A 20,693-nucleotide genomic window follows, 5' to 3' on the forward strand; every position below is an offset into this window, starting at 1 on the left:
CCAGCGTTTGAAGTCAATACCGGAAAACTTTCCGAGTTTTTCTGCCGGTGCCATAGCATGAGCAGGAGTAGAACGGCTTGACGAGGCAGCAACACTCGTAACAGTAGCACCCGTTCCCGCAACACTTCCATTAGTTTGGTTTTCATTCGTAATATTTCTGTAAAGTTGAAAACAATACAGAACTTTGTTAAATCAGTGAAGTTTTGATATCTTCAAACTGAATATCAAACCAAACATACAACACGTAACAATGGTGAAGTTTTTATATACTTCAAACCCGTACGTTTATTATTCCGACAAAGTTTTTATGTACTTTAAACCGGACAGAAAGAATTATTGGAGTAGAAAGCAACAAGGCTTTAATCTCCAAAACAATATACAAAATATGAATAACAGTTTAATAAATGTTTCAACACAGAAACGTTAGTAAATTAAAATTCCTTAAGCTTTACAGCGTTACTGTGTTAAAATACAAAATCAGAAAAACAAAACTGTTAGAAGAATTAAAGAAATCTGGAAAAATAGTAGAGTTTAAGAAATATTCCGAGTCCACAATTTGCTTGTGTGTCCTTAAGGAATTTTAACCCCCTCACAAGTTGCCAAGGTTATGGATTAAATCCTCCCAGGATAAAACGGAATAAACCTTCCTGCAACAGTGGCAATACAAACTGCAGGATACCAACGAACTTAAAGAACGGAGCAAAATCACACTTACGAATTTGAGAGAGTGAGACTGCGAATTAGAATGCAGTATATTCAGAAAGAAAGAAGTTCTGGAGTGTTTTTCGTATATAGAAAATGGACCCTTGCCTCAGAATTTATAGGCAATTATCAGAAGAGGTGTCTGGAAAAGGTGCCTTTTCAGAAGAATACGCTGCCTGCCGCGGTTCTACTGCGGTCGCGGCAGAACCGCGGTAAGAGGGGCTTTCTGAACATCGATCGATCATTTGACGAAGCCGAAGCCGAAGCCGAAGCCGAAGCCGAGCGAGCGACGACGACGGCGCGAGGGTTCATTCTCTTCAACTCCTTTTATGAGCTTTAAGAAGTGATTCTATATATAAGCACACAAATGTGGTTGTCCCTCACCAATGAGGGACAAAGTGCAAGACAAAAGTTCACTTCTTCAAATTTTCAATTTCCCTCCATTTCCAATTCACACTTCTTCTACTTTAAAACCCAATGGCTTAAAGTCCACATTAATATAGTGGTAAAGTTAGCAAGCAACCAAGTCTCTGCTTTTGGCACAAGATTCTTTTAGGAGGAAATGAGTTGTCTTTGTAATTGAAATATTTAGTTAGTTAGATTTTGTACATCAGATCTTCTGTGGATACCTACATGGCATGATTGCTTGCTTGTGTGGTTTTGATCAAACTAAAATGCAATTCCAAGTATGTGCAATTTTTTTGGGGGTCAAATGATATCACTAATATAATGGTTTTTTATGAGGGAACTCGATTGAAAGGAACAGGAAACCAAAGATCTAATATTATATTTCGCCAGGATGTTACATTACATGATCTTGATGCTGCAAATGCACGGCCACAAGGAGGACAAGATATATCGTCCCTTATGGGTCAAATGATGAAACCTAGGAAAACCGAGATTACTGACAAATTGCGGCAAGAGATAAACAAGGTACTTGTGATTATTAGTGCTACTAGTACTCTGGACGAATAATTATGCTGTTTCATGCATGTTGATTACAGTCCAATTGGATATTTTCATGAAGTGTCTATGAGACTGTGAATTTAGTAATTTAGCATAATGGGCTATTATGTGCTTATTTCACTGCAGGTTGTCAATCGTTATGTTGACGAAGGTGTTGCAGAGCTTGTTCCTGGTGTCTTATTTATTGACGAGGTTCGTTTCTCATTCATACAACAACGTGCTTGATAATGCATTTAATACTAACCCCCACCTCCGGTTAATTAATTGGAGAAAATGTCTTTGGCAGGTTCATATGCTTGATATGGAATGCTTTTCATACTTGAATCGTGCACTCATTGTCTCCGATTGTGATTTTTGCCACTAACAGAGGCATTTGTACTGTAAGGTATGGCTGTTCAAATTAAGCCTGAAAAATTCATCAAGTTCCATTAAGTTGATTTTCGAGATTTTTTCCTATCTATACCATATATGAAACTTTATTACCAAAAATGTTTATATTATCTAAATTACCCGCCTAGTCCACATTTTTCCTACAATTTATGTACCATTCGTTTATTAGGTATTAAAAGGGTAGAATATTCCCTAAAAACGCGCTAAAAATCAGGAAAGAATCCTGATTGATTGATTCTACATTAAATTCAATTTTTGAAACGAAAAGGAATATTCTCATCAGCGTATTTTTCTCTTAAACTACAATTCAAAAATTAAGAAAAAAAAGTAAGCACAGCTTCAACTACGAAGAGCTTCAACGAACTGAATTCAAATTGTAGAATTCAAATCTTCGAGATCCAACTACGAACAGCTTCAACGAATTGCTATATTCTGTTCTTCGTCGTTTTCAGAAATCAAATTGTCGATCATATATCTGTTCTTCATCTTTTCTTGTCTCAATCTAGAAATCCAAAAAAATACCAACAACAACAAGCAATCATGTCGAAAATCGCAATAATGCTACAATTCAATGGGATTTGGGACAACTATGGGAGATTTAGGGATTTTGAAGTTGATGCCATTGTGGTAAATGTGAATGCAAGCTACAATATTCTGGTTTCTACAATTGCAGAACAACTATCGATTGATACTACAGAAAAAATCGTAGAAATCAAATACATCGTGAATGACAATTGTCCCCCAATGGAGATTAGGAATGATATGGGGGTTAGTGTATATATGGAGACCAAAAAGGAGAATAAAAACTTAGGTTCACATCCGTTATGTATAAGTGTACGAGATTTCAATATGGAATTGGCAATCACGAACGATAACATAAGTGCAGGTTTGTATAGTTAGAAATTGCATAGAATTATGGTTTTACGATATTATCTACAATATATCTACAATTAACTACAATTAAAACTACATTTATACAATTTAAATACGATGTCTGACATCCTAATATGGATGTCTACAAAATTTTAACTATATCTACAAAAAATCTACAAATTTTGTACAAATTAAAATAACACTGTTTATCTTTATATTGATGCAGGTTCGTCTGGATCCCTAAAGTTACTTGATATGCCATCCTCCCCAACTATAGAGGAATATCAAAGTGAAATAATAAAAGAATCTGCGCAAACTGATATTGAAGAAGGACAAGTGTATCAGGACAAGCAAACTGTAGTTGCTGCAATGAAGCACTTTTCTGTGATGCACAAGTTCCAGTTCTGAGTTAAAAGATCTAGTCATAGAAGGTATGGAGAAAATATCAATAAAAGCAGTGTTTTAGTCAAGTAAAAAAATATTTTAAAAATTGTAGTAAAATTGTAGTTACATTGTAGTTAAATTGTAGTTTATGTTACTTTATGGTAAAACAGTCCTTTTGTTGCACCTACATTTATAATCTGTATTAAATATTGTATTTTTTTGGAAGCTACTGGCTTGTATGCGTTGGTGAAAACTGTAAATGGCACTTCAAGGCAACATCAATTAATGATTCCACAATGTTCAAGATAAGGAGTTTCAACCGACAACACACATGCTCCTTAATGGACGATACATTCATACAGCGCAAACGTACTGCAGTTGTAGTTGGTAGCATGGTCATGCCAAAGTATTGTGATCTTAAGACAGTTTACACACCAAAGGACATACAAACTGACATGTTATCCCAACATGGAGTGAACCTAAGCTACATGCAAGCATGAAGGGCAAAGGAAAAGGCTTTACAGTTATTGAGAGGTCATCCGGCTGACTCCTACAACAAATTACCAAAATATTTTTATATTCTTGAGAAAACGTATCCTGGTTCAATTGTTAAATTGAAGAAGACAATCGATGAATGCTTCTTATATGCATTTGTTGCTCTTTGTACATCAATAAGTGGTTGGGAATATTGTAGACCAGTAGTCGTGGTTGATGGGACATTCTTAAAGACAGCCTATAGGGGAATTATGCTGACAGCAAGCACAATGGATGCAACAGGTATAAATGTAGTTATTTTGTTGTTATTTTGTAGGCAGTATGTAAATTGTAGAAACATTGTAGATATCTTTGTAGATATCTTGTAGTTTATATGTATTTGTGTCTTTATATGCAATTTCAATGCCGCAAGTTAATTAATTTTTTATTAATAATGTAGGAACAATATTGCCTTGGGCATATGCAGTGGTTGATTCGGAAAACGATGCATCGTGGAAGTGGTTTTTTGAGCAATTCAAGCTAGCATATGGTGAAAGAACTTCAATATGTGTTGTTTCAGATAGGAACGAGAGATCCTGAAGGCAACATCAATTGTCTATCCGGGCGTGCCACACTACTCTTGCGTGTGGCATATTTGGACAAATATAAGGGCAAAGTTCAAGAAGGGTCATCTACAATTAAATGAATTGTACTTTGCTACAGCAGGATCATACACTATGGATGAATTTAATGAAAGGATGTCGAAGATTAAAGAGATAGACCCTCGTGTTAAATCATACCTCTATGATATTGGCTATCATAGATGGTCAAGAGTACATGCAACGGTAAATAGAACTTGGACTATGACATCAAACATCGCAGAGTCGTTGAATGTTGTAACAAAATATGCAAGAGAGCTGCCTATATTTGACCTATTAGAGTATATGAGGACACTTCTTGAACGTTGGACGAAAGAGAAGTTGTTGAAGGCAAAGGGTACTTTCACATACCTTGGGTACAGATTCAACAAAGAATTGGAGAAAAACAGTACATTATCTCAGAAACTTAGGGTAAGATCTCTTTATTTTGTGGAGAATAATAATATTTTTATATAAAGTGTTTTCAGAATGTAGTTAAATTGTAGACAAATTGTAGTTAATTTGTAGATGGTAGATCATTTGTAGATAAATTGTTGATAAGTTGAAGATAATTGTAGATAAACTATTTTTATGAATTTTAAATATTTTTATTTCTGTTTGTTATGTAATTGTAGGTGAGGGCTTCAACAGATCTTATCTATACCGTGATAGATGGTGTGAAGCGGTACATCGTGTGTCTTGAAAACAAGAAATGTACTTGTGGCCAGTTCCAACTTGATGAACTTCCATGTGCGCATGCTTTGTCAGCTTTAAGGGACAGGAATAAAGGATATGAAAATTATTGCTCGCCGTATTACACAAGGGAGAGTCTACTCCGTACATATGAAATACCAGTAAATCCCCTTCCTGATGAAAGCAAATGGAATGTGCCACAACATATATCTGATGAAGTAGTAAAATCACCTACGGGAGAGAAAAAGCAGCCAGGAAGACCACAAAAGGAAAGATACAAAACATATGATGAACTAAAGTCAAAGAAGTACAAGGTGTCATGTGGAAACTGTGGAAGTGAAGGGCATAACAAAAGATCTTGCAAGAATGCACCCAAAAAAAAAATCATGTAGTTAGAATTGTTATTTTGTAGTTACTGTTAGTGAGTTAAAGAATCTACATTTTTTTGTGTAATCGTTTAAGTTTTTAAAGATCATTATGAAGTATACTACAATTTTATTATGTGTGTTTAATATGCTTTTATGTATCTTGTCAGGCATCTAAATTTGTCTTTGATATAGTGTAATTTTGTATTAATATTTATTATCTACAATAAAACTGATATTAAAAAGTAAATTCATGTAAAGTGTTCTAAGTTCAAAAGTTAAGAACATGTAGTCCTGAAGTCCTGAACTTAGAGTTACAGGTTAAAAAGTTAAGTACATGTAGTCTTGAAGTCCTAAACTTAGAGTTTCAAGTTCAAAAGTTAAGGACATGTAGTCCTGAAGTCCTGAAGTTAAGGACATGAGCAGAAGGGTATTTTCGTCTGGGCAGTTAAAGTTTATTAAATCAGTGGCTAAAGACTAAAGACATTTAAAACACTGGCTTTAAAATAAAGACATGAGCCGTCAGTGGCTATTTGTGCACATCGCCCCTGTTTTGTTCGCCTTATTGGTTTGGCCCAATTGTCAATAAGGCTACAAACTAGCCCATGTTTCCATAACTAATTTACTTTATTTCTTCCACAATAATTTTCGTAATTTATGGCCTTCACAATAATCTCAAAGTAGTTTAGGAAATAATTTAAACACCGTAGTTTGCTTTAGGCACGCGATTAAATTATTACAATTACGGGTACGGTTCCCATGACGTGGTTGTGATAACTAGTTTTAAATTAAATTAAAATAGGAGCACCTTTAGTTTGCCTTTAAAATATATAATCCTTTTCTTAAAATGATTTGAGGTGTGTCATGCTTAAAACTTATAATACATGGCCTTCACGAAATTAGATCAAGAGCTAATCCTTTTAGAAAATAAGTCGAGGTGCGCCATACGCAAACAAAATCCATAACCTATGGCCCTCACATAAATAATAATTAGTATAGAAAATGCCTTGAACTTTTCTAGTTTGCTTTAGGCACGTTAATTAAATAATTTTCATAGCTACGGGTACGGTTCCCGTGACGTAGTTGTGACGCCTAATTACTAAAATCCGGGGTACATTTATGTGACCCGACCACAATTTAATCTTTAAAAAATTAAACATGTTGTAGATCGTGGGTACGGTTCCCGTGACATGATTTGCAATATGTAACAATAATTATTAAAAGCGGCTAATAATGTAAAAATGCACAATAGGTTTAAAACATGTAGTAAATAATATATTAGGTCAATATAATAGTTTAAGCGACCGTGCTAGAACTACGTTACCCGGGAATGCCTAACACCTTTTCCCGGGTTAACAGAATTCCTTATTCAGAATTTCTGGTTCACAGACTTCAAAAGGAAAGTCGAATTTCCTCGATTTGGGATTTTAAAATAAACCGATGTCTTGGGACGCCAAAAACTATTCCAAGTGGCGACTCTGATAATTAAAATAATCCCATATTGAATAATGTTACTTTAATTAGAAAAACTTCCTTATATCCCTCTCGGATGTAAAAAGGAGGTGTGACACTTTGTTTATTATCATTACTACCACTGTTATGATTAAGTAGACTTAAATTTGTTCATGGGAACATAGGCAAATTAAATTTAAAAAATACTCAGATAAGCCCAAGTCAATAGGGGTTGGCCACGCCGTGCTAGATTGGAGGGGCTAGTGAATATATCCCATGATGGCCATGCGTGACTTAATTATATATAAAGTGTACATATGTTCTTAAATGGTGTGAGGTGGTAGAACACCATGGAAACTTTGCCGACTTTATCATCAACCTTGATTTTGCTATGTTCAATAAGAACCCGAAATAGCGGAAATAGGTTTGTGTTTCGCTTCCAAAGTCAGTCGTCTTTGCCCATGTGTGAACTGCAGACGACTCTCCAGTGGTTCTATTTCTCTTTACTGTACTTCTGGATGAACCCAACACGAATGAGAAGAACAGGGTCAGCCAAACATCGGCCCACTGAACTCATCGCGAGGGAGGCGGGAAGCGGTAGCTTCTAGAATGGAAGCTTCTCCTTTATTTGAAATTTAAAAAAAGGTTTATGAATGAAGTAATCGGAATGCCAAGTGGTTACGTGTCTTTAGGAAAAATCAGTGCAAATAAAACGAACAATATTAGATCATGTTAAGATTATTCAGGTTTAGTACATTGAACAATAACAGAAAATCCAGCATATTTCTACAAGAAGGGTTCGGGAAGCATAATGTGTACGTAAATTTTATTCTTACCTTGTAATTTACAAGTTATAAAGGTAGAGAGATTTTTTCGATAGACTTTGGGCACGAAATCAAACTAAGTATTCATAATACATTTGCTAGTAAAACTAGATGAGCTGAAATGAGTCTTAGTTTAACAAAAAGTCTGTTATATGAAGAAATTTTTTATTACTGTACTTTCTTTCAGATAAAATTACGTAATAATACACTCCAGAAGTTAACCTTGCAACCGGATGACCCAGATTTAAGTTTACAAATATAGCCCAATATTATTTGGCTCACATCCGAAAAAAACCTTTATGCCCTTTTTATTCTGACGCAAATCTTTCATGGGTTTTTGTTCTATTTCTTATCCAAGTTTATACATTCCTATCCCAGCTATAAACATACAACAAACAGACCTAAAATCTCTTATTTTCCAAGTTCTATATAGATGAATTTGCTCCAAAGTTTATGATTTGACAAAAAACTCAACAAGAAAAGAAAAATTTGAAAATTCATAATTTAGTAGAGAAATCAACGAAAAAATTAACTTTATATATAAATTGTTAGATAAAAGTGAGAAAAATATAAAAATTCTATTTTTCAGTTTTAACTTCATCTGTACAGTAATGTATATTGATGTATAAGTTTGTATAAACTTGTATATGAAATGTTGAATAATGTATACCACTATTTCGCTGGAAAAAAAACAAACTCAGTGTTAATAGAAAACATAGAGAATACGAAGTAAAAGCAAAAAGAAATATCTAAATAAAAAGTAACCAAAACAAAAGCAAAAGGGAACTGTGGAAAAACTAAAAATAGAAAACATGCAACAAAACTAAAATTACTATCATGAAAGAGAAACTTACTTCAAAAAAAAGATCAATGTTGTATAAATATTTTCACACCTAATATACAATATTATACAACATTATACCCTCATTATAATTTTGTATAATATTGTATAATATTGTATAATGATGTAGAAAGGTGTATACAAAACTGGATTTCATCTTGACATTCCTTCTTCAACTAGTATGGTTCTCAAAACCAATGTTAATCAGACACAGTTAACCCATCACTCAAGATTCTTATCATTACAATAATTTAGAGTTTTTTTTTTTTTAAAGAAAAGCGAAAATGGATATCAGAGTTTCAATATACCTCAAAAGCATAAGTACATTAGGTGCCATTAGCACAAAAACACTAGAGATATTAACTACAAAGTTCTGAAAAAGGGAACAAAAAGACGCAATAACCTAAGGCAAAGAAGATACACCAAAAGCTAAGAATGCTGAGACGTGCGGAATAAGCTTTTACTTAGATCTCTACCTCATCTTCCGGCGCTTCCTCTTCAACCTCCTCATACGCTTCTTCTTCCACTTAGCTCTCATGGTGAATCAGCTACGCCTTAAGGGACTGCTCTTTACTTCCTGACCAGAACGAACATGTCGTCACTTTAGAGTTAGCTTTTCAAGCTCCTTCAATGGAGTTTAGAATTTGGATGCAACAAAACTTCAATTTTAAATTTGGACACACATAAATCGAGATTCAAATATTTGAGATCTATAAAAATTTATGAAGATTAAGCAACTTAGTAGAGAAATTTGAGTTCTATAAATATTCAGATCTAAGTGAGTGAAAGAAGAGAAAGAAAGGAGAAAGCAAAGAGAGGCTGAGAGTATAGAGTGTGCCGGGGAAAAATGAAAATAAAGAAACCCTAAAAGTGTGTTTGTAATAGTGGCTAAAGTTTGAAAATGTTATTTCAGATTATATACAATCTGAGCTAAAACTAGGTAAGGACTTCAAACGTGGGCCATTTTCGGTTGGGCTGTTAAGCCAAGTGACAAGGGCTGAAATTATCCCTTTCTTTCACGTCTAAAAGGTGTTCGTATTGTTTCACGTGTCGAACAATTTACCCAATAAGAAGACAACACGTGGCGATGGTCCTGTGTCCTTTTACTTTTTCCACACTGCGGTCTTTTTGTCTAAGAGGTCGAAACGACAGTTAGTTATTTCTTGCTAAGCTAAGGAATATAGCGGAATGATTCCCTCTAATTTTGCATCTCAGTCCTTGTACTTTTGACCAATTAAATTTCCGTCCACAACTTTCTTTTATTAGTCGTGCCTACTGGGAAAATAAATAAAAATAAAATGATTAGACCATGCGATCAAATTCAGCAATATTTTGAAATTCTTTTGATAGGTTCACATTAGACTGACGTTCTACAACGTCTAATTTCTGAAACCCATTTCATTACAAGTCCTTCACAATTTCCACCTACCACCAATTCTTTGGCTTCTTGATTCTTCTACTCTTTTTGGGTATTTTAGTCTAGTCTTGGTTTTTTTAACTCTGACTTGGTAAGTAATCTGTAATACTACTATTCTTGAAAAAAATTCAATCTTTTGTAAATTAGTTAGCTGATTATATTCATAGTAAGTGTTTGTAGTTTGTATTTTCAGCTGAGTTTGTTTGGATTGGGGAATTCATGTCTTGGTTTGTTTCTTTTTCTAGTACAGTTTTCTGTTGATTGTGTTTTGAAATTTGGTCAAATAGTTTAAATTAATTCAGTTTTATCACAACAATCTTTCACTGGGGTCAAAAGGGCATAGAAAAAGATCCTTTGTTTTTGGTATATTAATCTAGTCTTGATTTTGACTGTGACTTGGTGAGTAGTATTATCCTTTAACTCCAGCTCTTCTTCTGTTAAACTGATTTTTTGGTGGAAATTCTTGAAAAGTTTCAACTTTTTGTAGATTAATTAGGTGGCCATATTCCTAATTAGTGTTTTTAGTTTGTATTCAGCTGAGTTTGTTTGAATTGGGCAATTCAAATCTTGTTTTTTTTTCTACTACAGTTTTATGTAGATAGTGTTTTGGAGTTTTGGTTAAAGAGTTTAATTGCTTGAGTTTTATTACAACAGTGAAAGGTATAAAAAGGAAATAAATAGAGTACTCACAAAAACAAAAACAAAAACAAAAAAAGAGTGCACGGTAGCCTTAAAGTCAATTGGCGGCTGAATTTCAGACTTGGCAATCTTAATCATTCAGATCTTAGACGTTAAGTGCGTTGTTTTTAAAGTCTAAATCTTAATTATTTAGATCTTAATCACTAAGTATGTTTGTTTTTTTACTTCGCAACCACTTAATGAGTCTGAACAGGTCTGTATGATTAAGATCTATGACAGAGACTTAATTTCATTAAGATGCTATCACATATTTATTATTAACTGCCGCCACCGCCTACCATTATCAACTACCACCATGCCACTACCACTACCACCACCACCACTACCCCCACCACCACCCCCACGCCACCATCATCCTCAATCATAGCCGCCACCATTATCAACCATCACCATCCACTATCCCCACCACTCCGACCACCATCATTCTCACCCACAATTAACACTCATCCACCTCAACTATCACAACTGACCACCCCATCACCATCAACAATCACAATCGGTATTGCCCATCTTATAACCTACCACCACCCATCCACCATCTTCCTCAGTCACAACTACTACCACCACCAGCCATTATTAACTATCACCACCCACCACCGCCATCCTCAATCATAATCGCCTCCACTACCAATCACTACTAGTTACTAGCATGAACCACCATCATCAACCAAAACTATCACCAACCACCGTCTCTAGTCGACATTCACGTGTTAGCCATCACCATCAACAACTATCATATTTTAAAAAACTATATATTTTATTGATAGAATATTAGATTAGTTAGTATTTCATTTGAATTTTATGTTTATTAATTTTCAAATAAAGATAAATTTTATATATTCAGATGTTAAAAATCAAACAGTCTTAATTATTTCTATTCAGATCTTAATATATTCAGATTTGTATTGAGATTCATATATCTTAATCTTAATACACATCTTGATATAAGACGTCTTAATCTTAAAAAACAAACAAATGAGGCCATAGGCCTCCAACCAAATCGGGCATATATTTTCTTGAGATAAACAAAGTTGCAGGGGAGAGAAGACTGATGAACGCCACCACACCCACAAAAATAGCCCAAACTCTCCCTTACTTCACCTCTCTATTTCACCCTTCTCGAGGTGCTCTTTGATATTAACACTCATCGTTAGTCTTCTTCCCTTTTCTTCTTATAATTATAAATTCTGTTTCCAGTTTTGCTTAGACATAACAAAGATTAAACCTTTTTTTTTTTTTAGCTGAAGGGGTGGAAAAGATTGGATTTTTGAACTTGTGGACAAGAAGTAGGAGGGGTTTTAATGTGAAGAAAATGGCTTGGAGTTTGGAGAAAAGTGATGGCAATGTGGAGACTAAGGTAGTTTCTGTGAGTCCTGCTTCAGAAGATTATGCCGAAGAGGCAATTGAAGCTATCAAAGCTGGGAAAGTTATAGCTGTGCCCACTGATACATTATATGGTTTTGCTTGTGATGCTTGGTATGCCTCTAATTTGCTCTTTCTTCTTTGATGACAAGTTACACACACAGACACTAGAAAAATGAACTGTTATAGAAATATATACTTATGTAATATTTTGAGTATACTTTGTACTAATACACTGTTAGTACTCTTGGGTTTTGGTTTATTATGTATTGGATAAAGGAAATAGATTGGAGAGGAAAGGGTAGGCTTGAATTAATAACTAGGCTTGGACAGTAAAACACCAAAATTCTGTTGCAAAGTATTCTAAACTTTCTTGTTGATATTTTTGCCTTTCGATTCAATGTAGTTCTATATTCTGACATTTTAAAGGAGTAAAAGCTTTGACTTTTTTAGACACTAGCAAATAGAAATTAGTTGAGAAGCTTACAGGAAAGATTTTGAAATAGGCAAACATGATGTTTTGGTATACTAAAAAAAGGGCAGCCCGGTGCACTAAGCTTCCGCTATGCGCGGGGTCCGCGGAAGGGCCGGACCACAAGGGTCTATTATACGCAGCCTTACCCTGCATTTCTGCAAGAGGCTGTTTCTACGGCTCGAACCCGTGACCTCCTAGTCACATGGCAGCAACTTTACCAGTTACGCGAAGACTATCTTATTTGGGATTTGGCTTTGTTGGGTTAAGCCGAGGGTCTATCGGAAACAACCTCTCTGCCCTATCGGGGTAGGGGTAAGGTCTGCGTACACATTACCCTCCCCAGACCCCACTTTGTGGGATTTTACTGGGTAGTTGTTGTTGTTGTTGTTGCTTTGTTGGGTTAACATATTTATTACTACCCAAAAATGAGGTGAAGCTTCAGGGAAAATCTTTTGGAGGTTTCTTCACAGTGGTAGTTAAACTGTCACAACACATGGTAAGCTAATTGAGCATAGGATGTCAACTTAATGAGGAATTATTCTTTTTGGACCGGAATCATTGTCCTTTGTTTAGGTACTTGGGGAATTTGGCTTGTGAAAGGACACTGTGTGCTTGAAGTGGGAACTAGATAGTGATAAAGGAATGATATCTGTAGTCACTCTCCATTCCTGCTGATTGTTATTGATCTGCAGTTGTGCTATAAGGTTTTTATTCCCTGTTCCACACCATGTGAAGAAAGCTACTTTCTCATATTCTGTATCTCCTTCCCACCCGTCTCCCTGGAAATGATACAATCTAACTCAAAGAAAGAAGTACTCCTAATAGATTAGACCTTAAGAAACCCAGCCTTCCTAGAGTATTGCAATAACATATTGACTGAACAGGAAGTTTCAAACATTTTTGTTGGAAGAAACAAACAGAAAGACCACTCTCAGGAGCGGGGTAGTTAGTAATGCTTAACCGTCCAACCCTCGTTAATTTCATTGTACAATGAAATAAGTAAGATACCTTTTCTTCTTTAGCCTCAAAGCTTTGTGGAGGCCGCTCCTGTAAAGAGTAAAGAAAAGGAAGCAGCAATAATTCTGTGTTTGAGAAGCAAGTTGTTTCAGTATTTATCATATACGCAGTTATTATTTTGGGAATAAAGAGGGAATTGGGTTGAAATAGAATGGGGTTGATTTCTGAGTTCTGATGGGGATAATCTTCGGAATCAGTTTAATGACAGCTTGACGACATTTGAGGTACAGGAGCAACAAGCGAATCAGCAAGGCAGCTGATGTAAAACTAATGGGCTCCCTCAACAGGGACGATCTAAAGAAAATGTGCGGCGGTAACTTTCTTGAATGTATGTTATTCCTAGTTTATGAACAGGTCAAAGGGTTGAACAAACAATCGAGCAAATTGTGGCCATTTATTGCCGAAGCAGGAGAGGCTATTATAAGAGAATCTGTTGAACCTCTTTTAGAAACTTATTGACCTCCTGGAATTACTTCATTGAAGTTCAGCAAATTATCATTGGGAACTTTGGCACCTAAATAGAAAGTATTCGTGTTCACAGCCTTATACAGGGTCAAAGCACTATGGATATTGACCCCGGATAGGATACCCCACAGCCTAGTGGTCAATGAAGTGGGTGCAAACCTTGGAGACTAACATTCAAATCTTAGCGGAGATAACAAAAACTAGGTGTTTTATCTGCCTAAGCCTTGGTAGATAGAGTTACCTGGTATCCAGGGGTGTATCTAGCCTTATGGTACCGGGTTCATCTGAATTGAGTACTCTTGATGCGGAATATAATTTATGTGTAAATATTCATTAATATTGCAACAAAAAGTAGATATGAACCCATAACTTTAAAAATATAATGGGTTCAATGCTAAAAAGCTTAGAGATTGAACCCATATCCGCCTCTGCTGGTATCTACGCTAGTGATAGGTAATAGGTATCCGGCCGGATAGTCGAAGTGCGCCAAGCTGGGACACCTCCTGTTATCCCAAAAAAAGGACATTGACCTCTGATGGGGTGGTGATCTGAATATTGTCTTAGGTATTGAAGCTGCAATGGTTGCTTCTGTACCCATTTTCTAAAGTCTTCAACTTCATTAATTTTGTTGTCATGTTTCAACTAGCTGGGAAATTCCTTGCTTCTCTGCTGTTACTATAGCTTATTTTCTAAGCCAAACAATAGAATTGATAATATTTTGAGGGCTGTTGGTGGAAGTTTAAGAGCTCTTTTTGGACTTTCAGATATGATTGATGACACTGTAAATACACTAGTGATAGATATTGCTAGAATGGCCCCGCCAAAATTGTTGTTCCGATTGACGGCATGTCTATCGATAATAGCAATTTGGAGCTTAAGCCACAGGGAAGCACATAGTAACTGTAGTAAAGGCTAATGGCTTAAAGAACCATGAAATGTTAGGAAAATCTGATCTATTTGTGGTTGTATACATTCATCCACTTTTCAAGGTTAAGCAAAATCATTGAGAAGAACCTAAATCCCGTTTAGAATCAGAAGTTTGAGTTAAATTGCAGAACACAAAGAGACCCAATCTCTCATCTTGGAGGTCTTCATAATGACATTGGGAAAGACCAGCAAATGGGTGTCGCTAAGTTGCCTTGGAATGAGCTAGCAGCAGAGACTGGTACGGAAATTGAATTAAGATTACTGCCAAAACTTGATATGCTCAAAACCTGCAAGTGCTGATTAGTTCTGTGAACTAGAAAGGAATCTTTTGAACCTAGGTTGTTAGAAAACGGAAGATAATATACTTCTCATTGAAATATTTATTGGGGCTCCAGATTGATTTAACTTTCAGAAAAAAGGAACATTCTTGTCGTTCACTGTTTATTCATTTGATCTAGCAATCAAGGAGACAATTTAATTTGTTGTTTATTTCTCTAAGTCATATTTATGGGAAGTCTGGTTTAATTTTATATGGTGCATTGATGTAGTTCTGCTGAGGCAGTGAATCGTATTTATGAGATCAAAGGACGCAAGCATACAAGTCCTCTGGCGATTTGTGTTGGCGATGTTCATGATATACAATGTTACGCTGTGACAGATCATCTGCCTCATGGCTTGCTTGACTGCCTGCTTCCAGGACCTGTAACTGTGGTCTTAAGGCGAGGTTAGTAGCTTATTGTATGTTATGTCCAACAAATGTGGCAGGGATGGGTATCCTTATTCAAGCTCTGTTTAGGACTTAAGGTTAAATATCTCAAGTTAGGACTTAATTGTTACATAGTAAATGTATGTAACTACTCAAGTAAGACACTTGAAGAAGGACCAAGAAGAGTCACTCACCTGGGCAAATACTGGCCCGTGTTCAGTAGTTTTAGAAGCTTTTATCTTTCTCTTATAAATCTTCGGTACTAGAGGCTGAATTCAGATATTTTGCAGGTGAGTCAAGTATCCTTGAGAAGTCATTAAACCCTGGATTAGAGAGCATAGGTGTCCGAGTGCCTGACTATAACTTCATCAGGGTAATCGCCCGTGGTTCTAGAAGTGCCCTTGCACTTACTAGCGCTAACCTCAGTGGACAGCCCAGTAGCATAAACATCAAAGATTTTGAGAACCTTTGGGAGCATTGTGCATATGTCTATGATGGCGGAATTCTTCCGGCTGGGCGAGCAGGATCAACAGTGGTGGATCTTACCAAGTTGGGAAAGTACAAGATTCTAAGACCTGGGAGGTAAGCTTCCATTATCTAGGATGGGAAATATTGTCGAGTTGAACTGATCATAACCTTCTGAGAAGGCTTCAAAGGAGTTGACTTTTAAATTAATGAAATTTACCAGAAAATACTTGATGAGTAAGAAGGTGCATGATAATTTTCATATTGTTTGCTAAATTAGTCAGTCAATTCCCTTTCCCCAATAAATACAATAAGATTAAGAAATACAATATTTCTCATGCCTCCTTTTTTTAATGCTTTCTAGTTCTTGTTTTGTTGATTGTAGCTATGACTTCGCTCCTTTTTATTCTATTTGCAAATCATTTCTTGTTTGAGGGACAAAATAATATTTTATCCTTTTTTAGCACAGAGTCTTCACATGGAATATTAGCTATTGGATTTTTTTTTTGCCTTCTAGATTTCTATCTGGGGTAATGGTCTAAATAATGTCCATGACTTGATCATGTATATATTCTGTGTGTACAACTACGACTGGTCTCTCTGCCCTTTCAGGGTAGGGGTAAGGCAGCGTACATCCTATCCTCCCCAGACCCCACTTGTGGGATTACATTGGGTTGTTGTTGTTGTTGTTGTGTACAACTACGACTGTATTGTCGAAACTTTTCTTGGTGTTTGAGCATTGGGACGAGAAAGTCATAAGACTGTTGTGCGTAATTTGATGAATTACTAATCTTATGACAGTGCCGAGGAAGAGACTGTTGCTATCCTTGAAAGACATTCCTTACTGGAAGATGGAACTGGAGGTTAGGAAGCTATTGTCAAGTTGAAGCTGTTAACTAGAATAGGACTTGTGCCTGAGTTTTAAGCATGCCTCCTAAAAACATGACGCGATTGTGCTCCCGTTGCTGTCAAATCACTTGAGAAACACTGAGAAGCACGCATTTGTTCGCGTGTATATTTATTTGATTTTATCTTTGTTATGGAAGTTGTAGGATCTAAAGTGTGTATTGTTTTCTATTTGGTAGCTTAATGTAATGAATCATCTAATCCACGAAAACATCATATTTGGAACTTGTTGACTTTTGAGATTCATAGTGTCTTGTGTCTGACTAATGATGGCAAACGTTTTAGATGCACCTCAATGTATATTATCTTTCCTTTTCATTTATCAACAGGTATAGTGTCACATCCCGCAGTATGAGTTGCTTTTACTTACAGAATTTGGTGTAATGGGGAGAAAGAATAAAAAGAAAGAAAAGATAGACACAAATCAGAAAAAATTGTGGAACCACCAAAGGATGTGGTGCAGTGGACGGGACTGCTCTTCCCTTAACCAGAGGTCTCGGGTTCGAGCCCTGGGTATGGAAAAATACTTAGTAGGAATGGGGCCTTACGCGGCGTGAATCCGGATATAGTCGGGCTCCAATGCGGGTTTTGAAAAAAAATTGTGGAAAACTGTGTACGACTTTGTCAATTGAAGAAGGTCATATTAGACAAAATACTAGGTACTTTTTTCATCTCATTTTATGTAATATCATTATCAAATTCTTTCTCTAGCTAGGACTTTTTTCAAACATTTTCCATATCTTTAATTATAAAAAAAATATGTTACTAACTCTTCTTGTAGTTTTTGAATAGGTAAATTTTAATCCAAAGAAAAGGCTAGACATTCAATTTCAGAATGTAAATTAGATGTTTTGATCCTCATACTTTATATTATTGAGAAAGTAGAATTGGCCTTAAGGTAAAAAAAGGAAAAAAGTAAGTAAGAAAGAAAAACAATACGCCAAAAGTGGCACATTTGGAGAGTTTATTTCAAATAATATGAACATGGTGGGGTTTATGGCGCATTAAAAATTTTACCCCTTCAAAAATTAGAGAAGCTACTCTTAAACTCCAAACAAAGAAGAAGAAAAATATGAAGATAGAAGAGGTTCAATCGACCACTAAGAAGCAGAGAATCGCCACTCATACTCACATTAAAGAAAGGCCTTGGCCTTGAGGTAACTTCGTCTTTTTACACTGTTTATACCCTTTTTTACCATTTAAGCAATTTTTTTGAGTTAATTATTTGTCTGTGTTTTTTTGGATTTTAACTTTTGGTGTTTAATTTGTGTAAAGCTTCAACCTTGTGCTGGTTCAACAATTAGACTTCCAAAAACATTCCCAAATCCCATTCCTAGTGCAAATAGTGCCTACCTAATATTTTTAATGCGCCATAAAAATATTGATGATTCTTTATTTGATTCTGCTTATTTGTTGAGAATAAGAAATTCGTTAAAATTGAAATTCTTTTTGGTTATTCTAAACTATACAGACGGGGAAGAAACCCTTTAGCATTGCTCTTGGCTCCCACTAGAGAACTTGCACGCCAGGTGGAGAAAGAATTTTATGAATCTGCTCCCGGTTTGGATACACTGTGTGTTTATGGTGGTGTCCCCATTCAACGCCAAATGAGTACTCTTCAAAGGGGTGCAGACATTGTTGTTGGAACACCTGGTCGAGTCATTGATCTGCTGAAGAGGAGGTCCTTAAATTTATCAGAAATCCAGTTCGTTGTTCTAGATGAAGCTGATCAGATGCTTAATGTGGGCTTCGCGGAGGATGTTGAAACCATTCTTGAAAATGTTCGGCAGAAACATCAGACGATGATGTTTTCAGCCACAATGCCAAGTTGGATAATGAAAATTACCAACAAGTTCTTGAAGAAGCCAATTCACATTGATCTTGTGAGGCCGCTATTCTCACCATGTGGACAGGCCATCTGTCTTATTTTTACTGAGTACCCTAGAGGTTTTTATGCTAAATAATTATGTGTAAATGTGTGTGCAGGTAGGGGATTCTGACAAGAAATTAGCCGATGGCATTTCCTTGTATTCAATTGCTTGTGAGATGCGTCAGAAACCAGCAGTTCTTGGACCCTTAATATCAGTATGAATCTATAACCTAAGTCTCTTTTCAGTTCTACTTCATATCTAACCTATTGATCTAGTGTCATTGCATGTTGTTGCTATCCACCTAATGAGTAAAATGATTTCTTTTTTTGTCTAAATTTTCAAGACTGAGCATCTATTTGTTCTTCAGGAGCATGCAAAAGGAGGCAAGTGTATTGTGTTTACCCAAACAAAGCGTGATGCTGATAGATTGGCGAGTGCAATGCAAAAAACTTTGAGATGTGAAGCTTTGCATGGGGATATCACGCAAAGCCAGAGGGAGAGAACTCTGTCCGGTTTCCGACAAGGTCAATTCAATGTATTAGTGGCCACTGATGTTGCTGCTCGAGGACTTGATGTACCTAATGTTGATCTGGTTGGTCTTTCATTCTTTTAATTGCCTGATTACTTAACAATGCTTCAGTCATATCTCATTCCTTGCCTTCCCTTCTGTTTCCACTTTCTGAAGGAAAAAAACGGGGAAGGAAAATAGAGCTGATCTGATAAGGAGCATTTTGTGTGCTCCGATAACTCATCAGTATGGGACAAAACCATTCACACCTTTCTAGAATCCAAAACATCACCTATAATACCGGCTTACATGTTTATGGAATCTTAGAAAGTTTAGGACAAAAAATTTTAATGAAATTTATGCTAAAACATTGAAGCAGTGCAACATGATACTTACGTGTTTTAGGATCATGTAAAAGGCATTGTATCTTGAGACAAATTTCACATGTACAGAGTAGACAGCCAAAAAAGCACTTTTGAACATCCTTTGAGAGACAAACCGACTATTTGTTAAGAATATAAGTAAATATTTTATCAACGAGAGAAATGTGCACCAAGAGAGTGCTACAATGTCTTTACAAAAGCTGTATGTCTAGTGAGATCAAAAGGCTGTGAAATCCTCTTGGCCATCTACCTTTTCTAGTTTAAACCAAAAGTATGAGGCTTATAAGCTCTACCTTTTATTCTGTCTAATCAGAGCCAACCCCTCGAATTCTTCCCAAAATCTTCACTTTCAGACTGGTGAGTGTCTTCCAGATCAATATTAGTAGTTCTTCCTCTAGGCATCCCTCCAATGTCAGCAACTCAGCTGTCGTTCGAGGCATTATCCACTCCATTCCCAGTAAAGATAGGAATGTTTCCGCTGTTCATTAGTTATTTTGCAGTGCCATAACAGCTAGTCACTGCTTCCTCCCTTGTTTCCCACTTGAAGCATTGCTTTACATGATTATCTGCCTCATTTTTGGACTTCGCCTTGTGTCGCAATACCTTGTTTGTGCCACTATGTGGAGAAAGCATACTCTAGTAGGATGGTATAGCATGTCAAACTTGCCCGATTTCTCACCAATCGGACATGTATCATCAGGTTAATCAAATGATTTCCCAGAATTCATTGAGTTTCACAAGCGGCTGATTTACAAGAACGAAGCTCTGATCATTAGATTCTCTTCTGAAGTTCACAATTCAGCTGTATTCTTTACCAGCTATACTAAAACCTGAGCAACAGAGCATTCTGTTTAGTAACTCTATGTTGCTATGATCCTTCAAAATGCTGC

The 20,693-nt window shown here is 36.0% G+C and overlaps 3 protein-coding genes and 1 pseudogene across 3 annotated transcripts in view; all 4 read left to right on the forward strand.

The window, feature by feature from the left end:
• LOC109240062 overlaps positions 1-2,072 on the forward strand; it is an 8,328-nt pseudogene extending 6,256 nt beyond the window's left edge.
• A 2,454-nt stretch (positions 2,073-4,526) lies between these two features.
• On the forward strand, positions 4,527-5,512 carry LOC109240063. The gene is made up of 2 exons (XM_019406678.1): positions 4,527-4,859; positions 5,063-5,512. Exons 1-2 carry the CDS (start codon positions 4,527-4,529, stop codon positions 5,510-5,512), a joined length of 783 nt encoding a protein of 260 aa, XP_019262223.1.
• Positions 5,513-11,613: 6,101 nt separating this feature from the next.
• Positions 11,614-16,252, forward strand: LOC109240072 (yrdC domain-containing protein, mitochondrial; the record flags this gene model as incomplete). Its single annotated transcript, XM_019406689.1, is given in 4 exon segments — positions 11,614-11,842; positions 11,960-12,194; positions 15,513-15,688; positions 15,961-16,252. Coding segments are annotated over 4 exon segments (776 nt in total), but the record flags the coding sequence as incomplete, so codon positions are not given.
• A 1,368-nt stretch (positions 16,253-17,620) lies between these two features.
• The window catches only part of LOC109240064 (DEAD-box ATP-dependent RNA helicase 53-like), a 5,975-nt gene continuing 2,902 nt past the window's right edge, over positions 17,621-20,693 (forward strand). Inside the window, exons 1-4 of the mRNA XM_019406679.1 lie at positions 17,621-17,700; positions 18,513-18,924; positions 19,028-19,126; positions 19,280-19,504. Coding sequence (XP_019262224.1) covers positions 17,621-17,700; positions 18,513-18,924; positions 19,028-19,126; positions 19,280-19,504 — 816 coding nt within the window. The remainder of the gene's footprint in view (positions 17,701-18,512; positions 18,925-19,027; positions 19,127-19,279; positions 19,505-20,693) is intronic.

Source organism: Nicotiana attenuata, unplaced genomic scaffold, assembly GCF_001879085.1.
Source record: "Nicotiana attenuata strain UT unplaced genomic scaffold, NIATTr2, whole genome shotgun sequence".
In the NCBI taxonomy this organism is placed as follows: Eukaryota; Viridiplantae; Streptophyta; class Magnoliopsida; order Solanales; family Solanaceae; genus Nicotiana; species Nicotiana attenuata.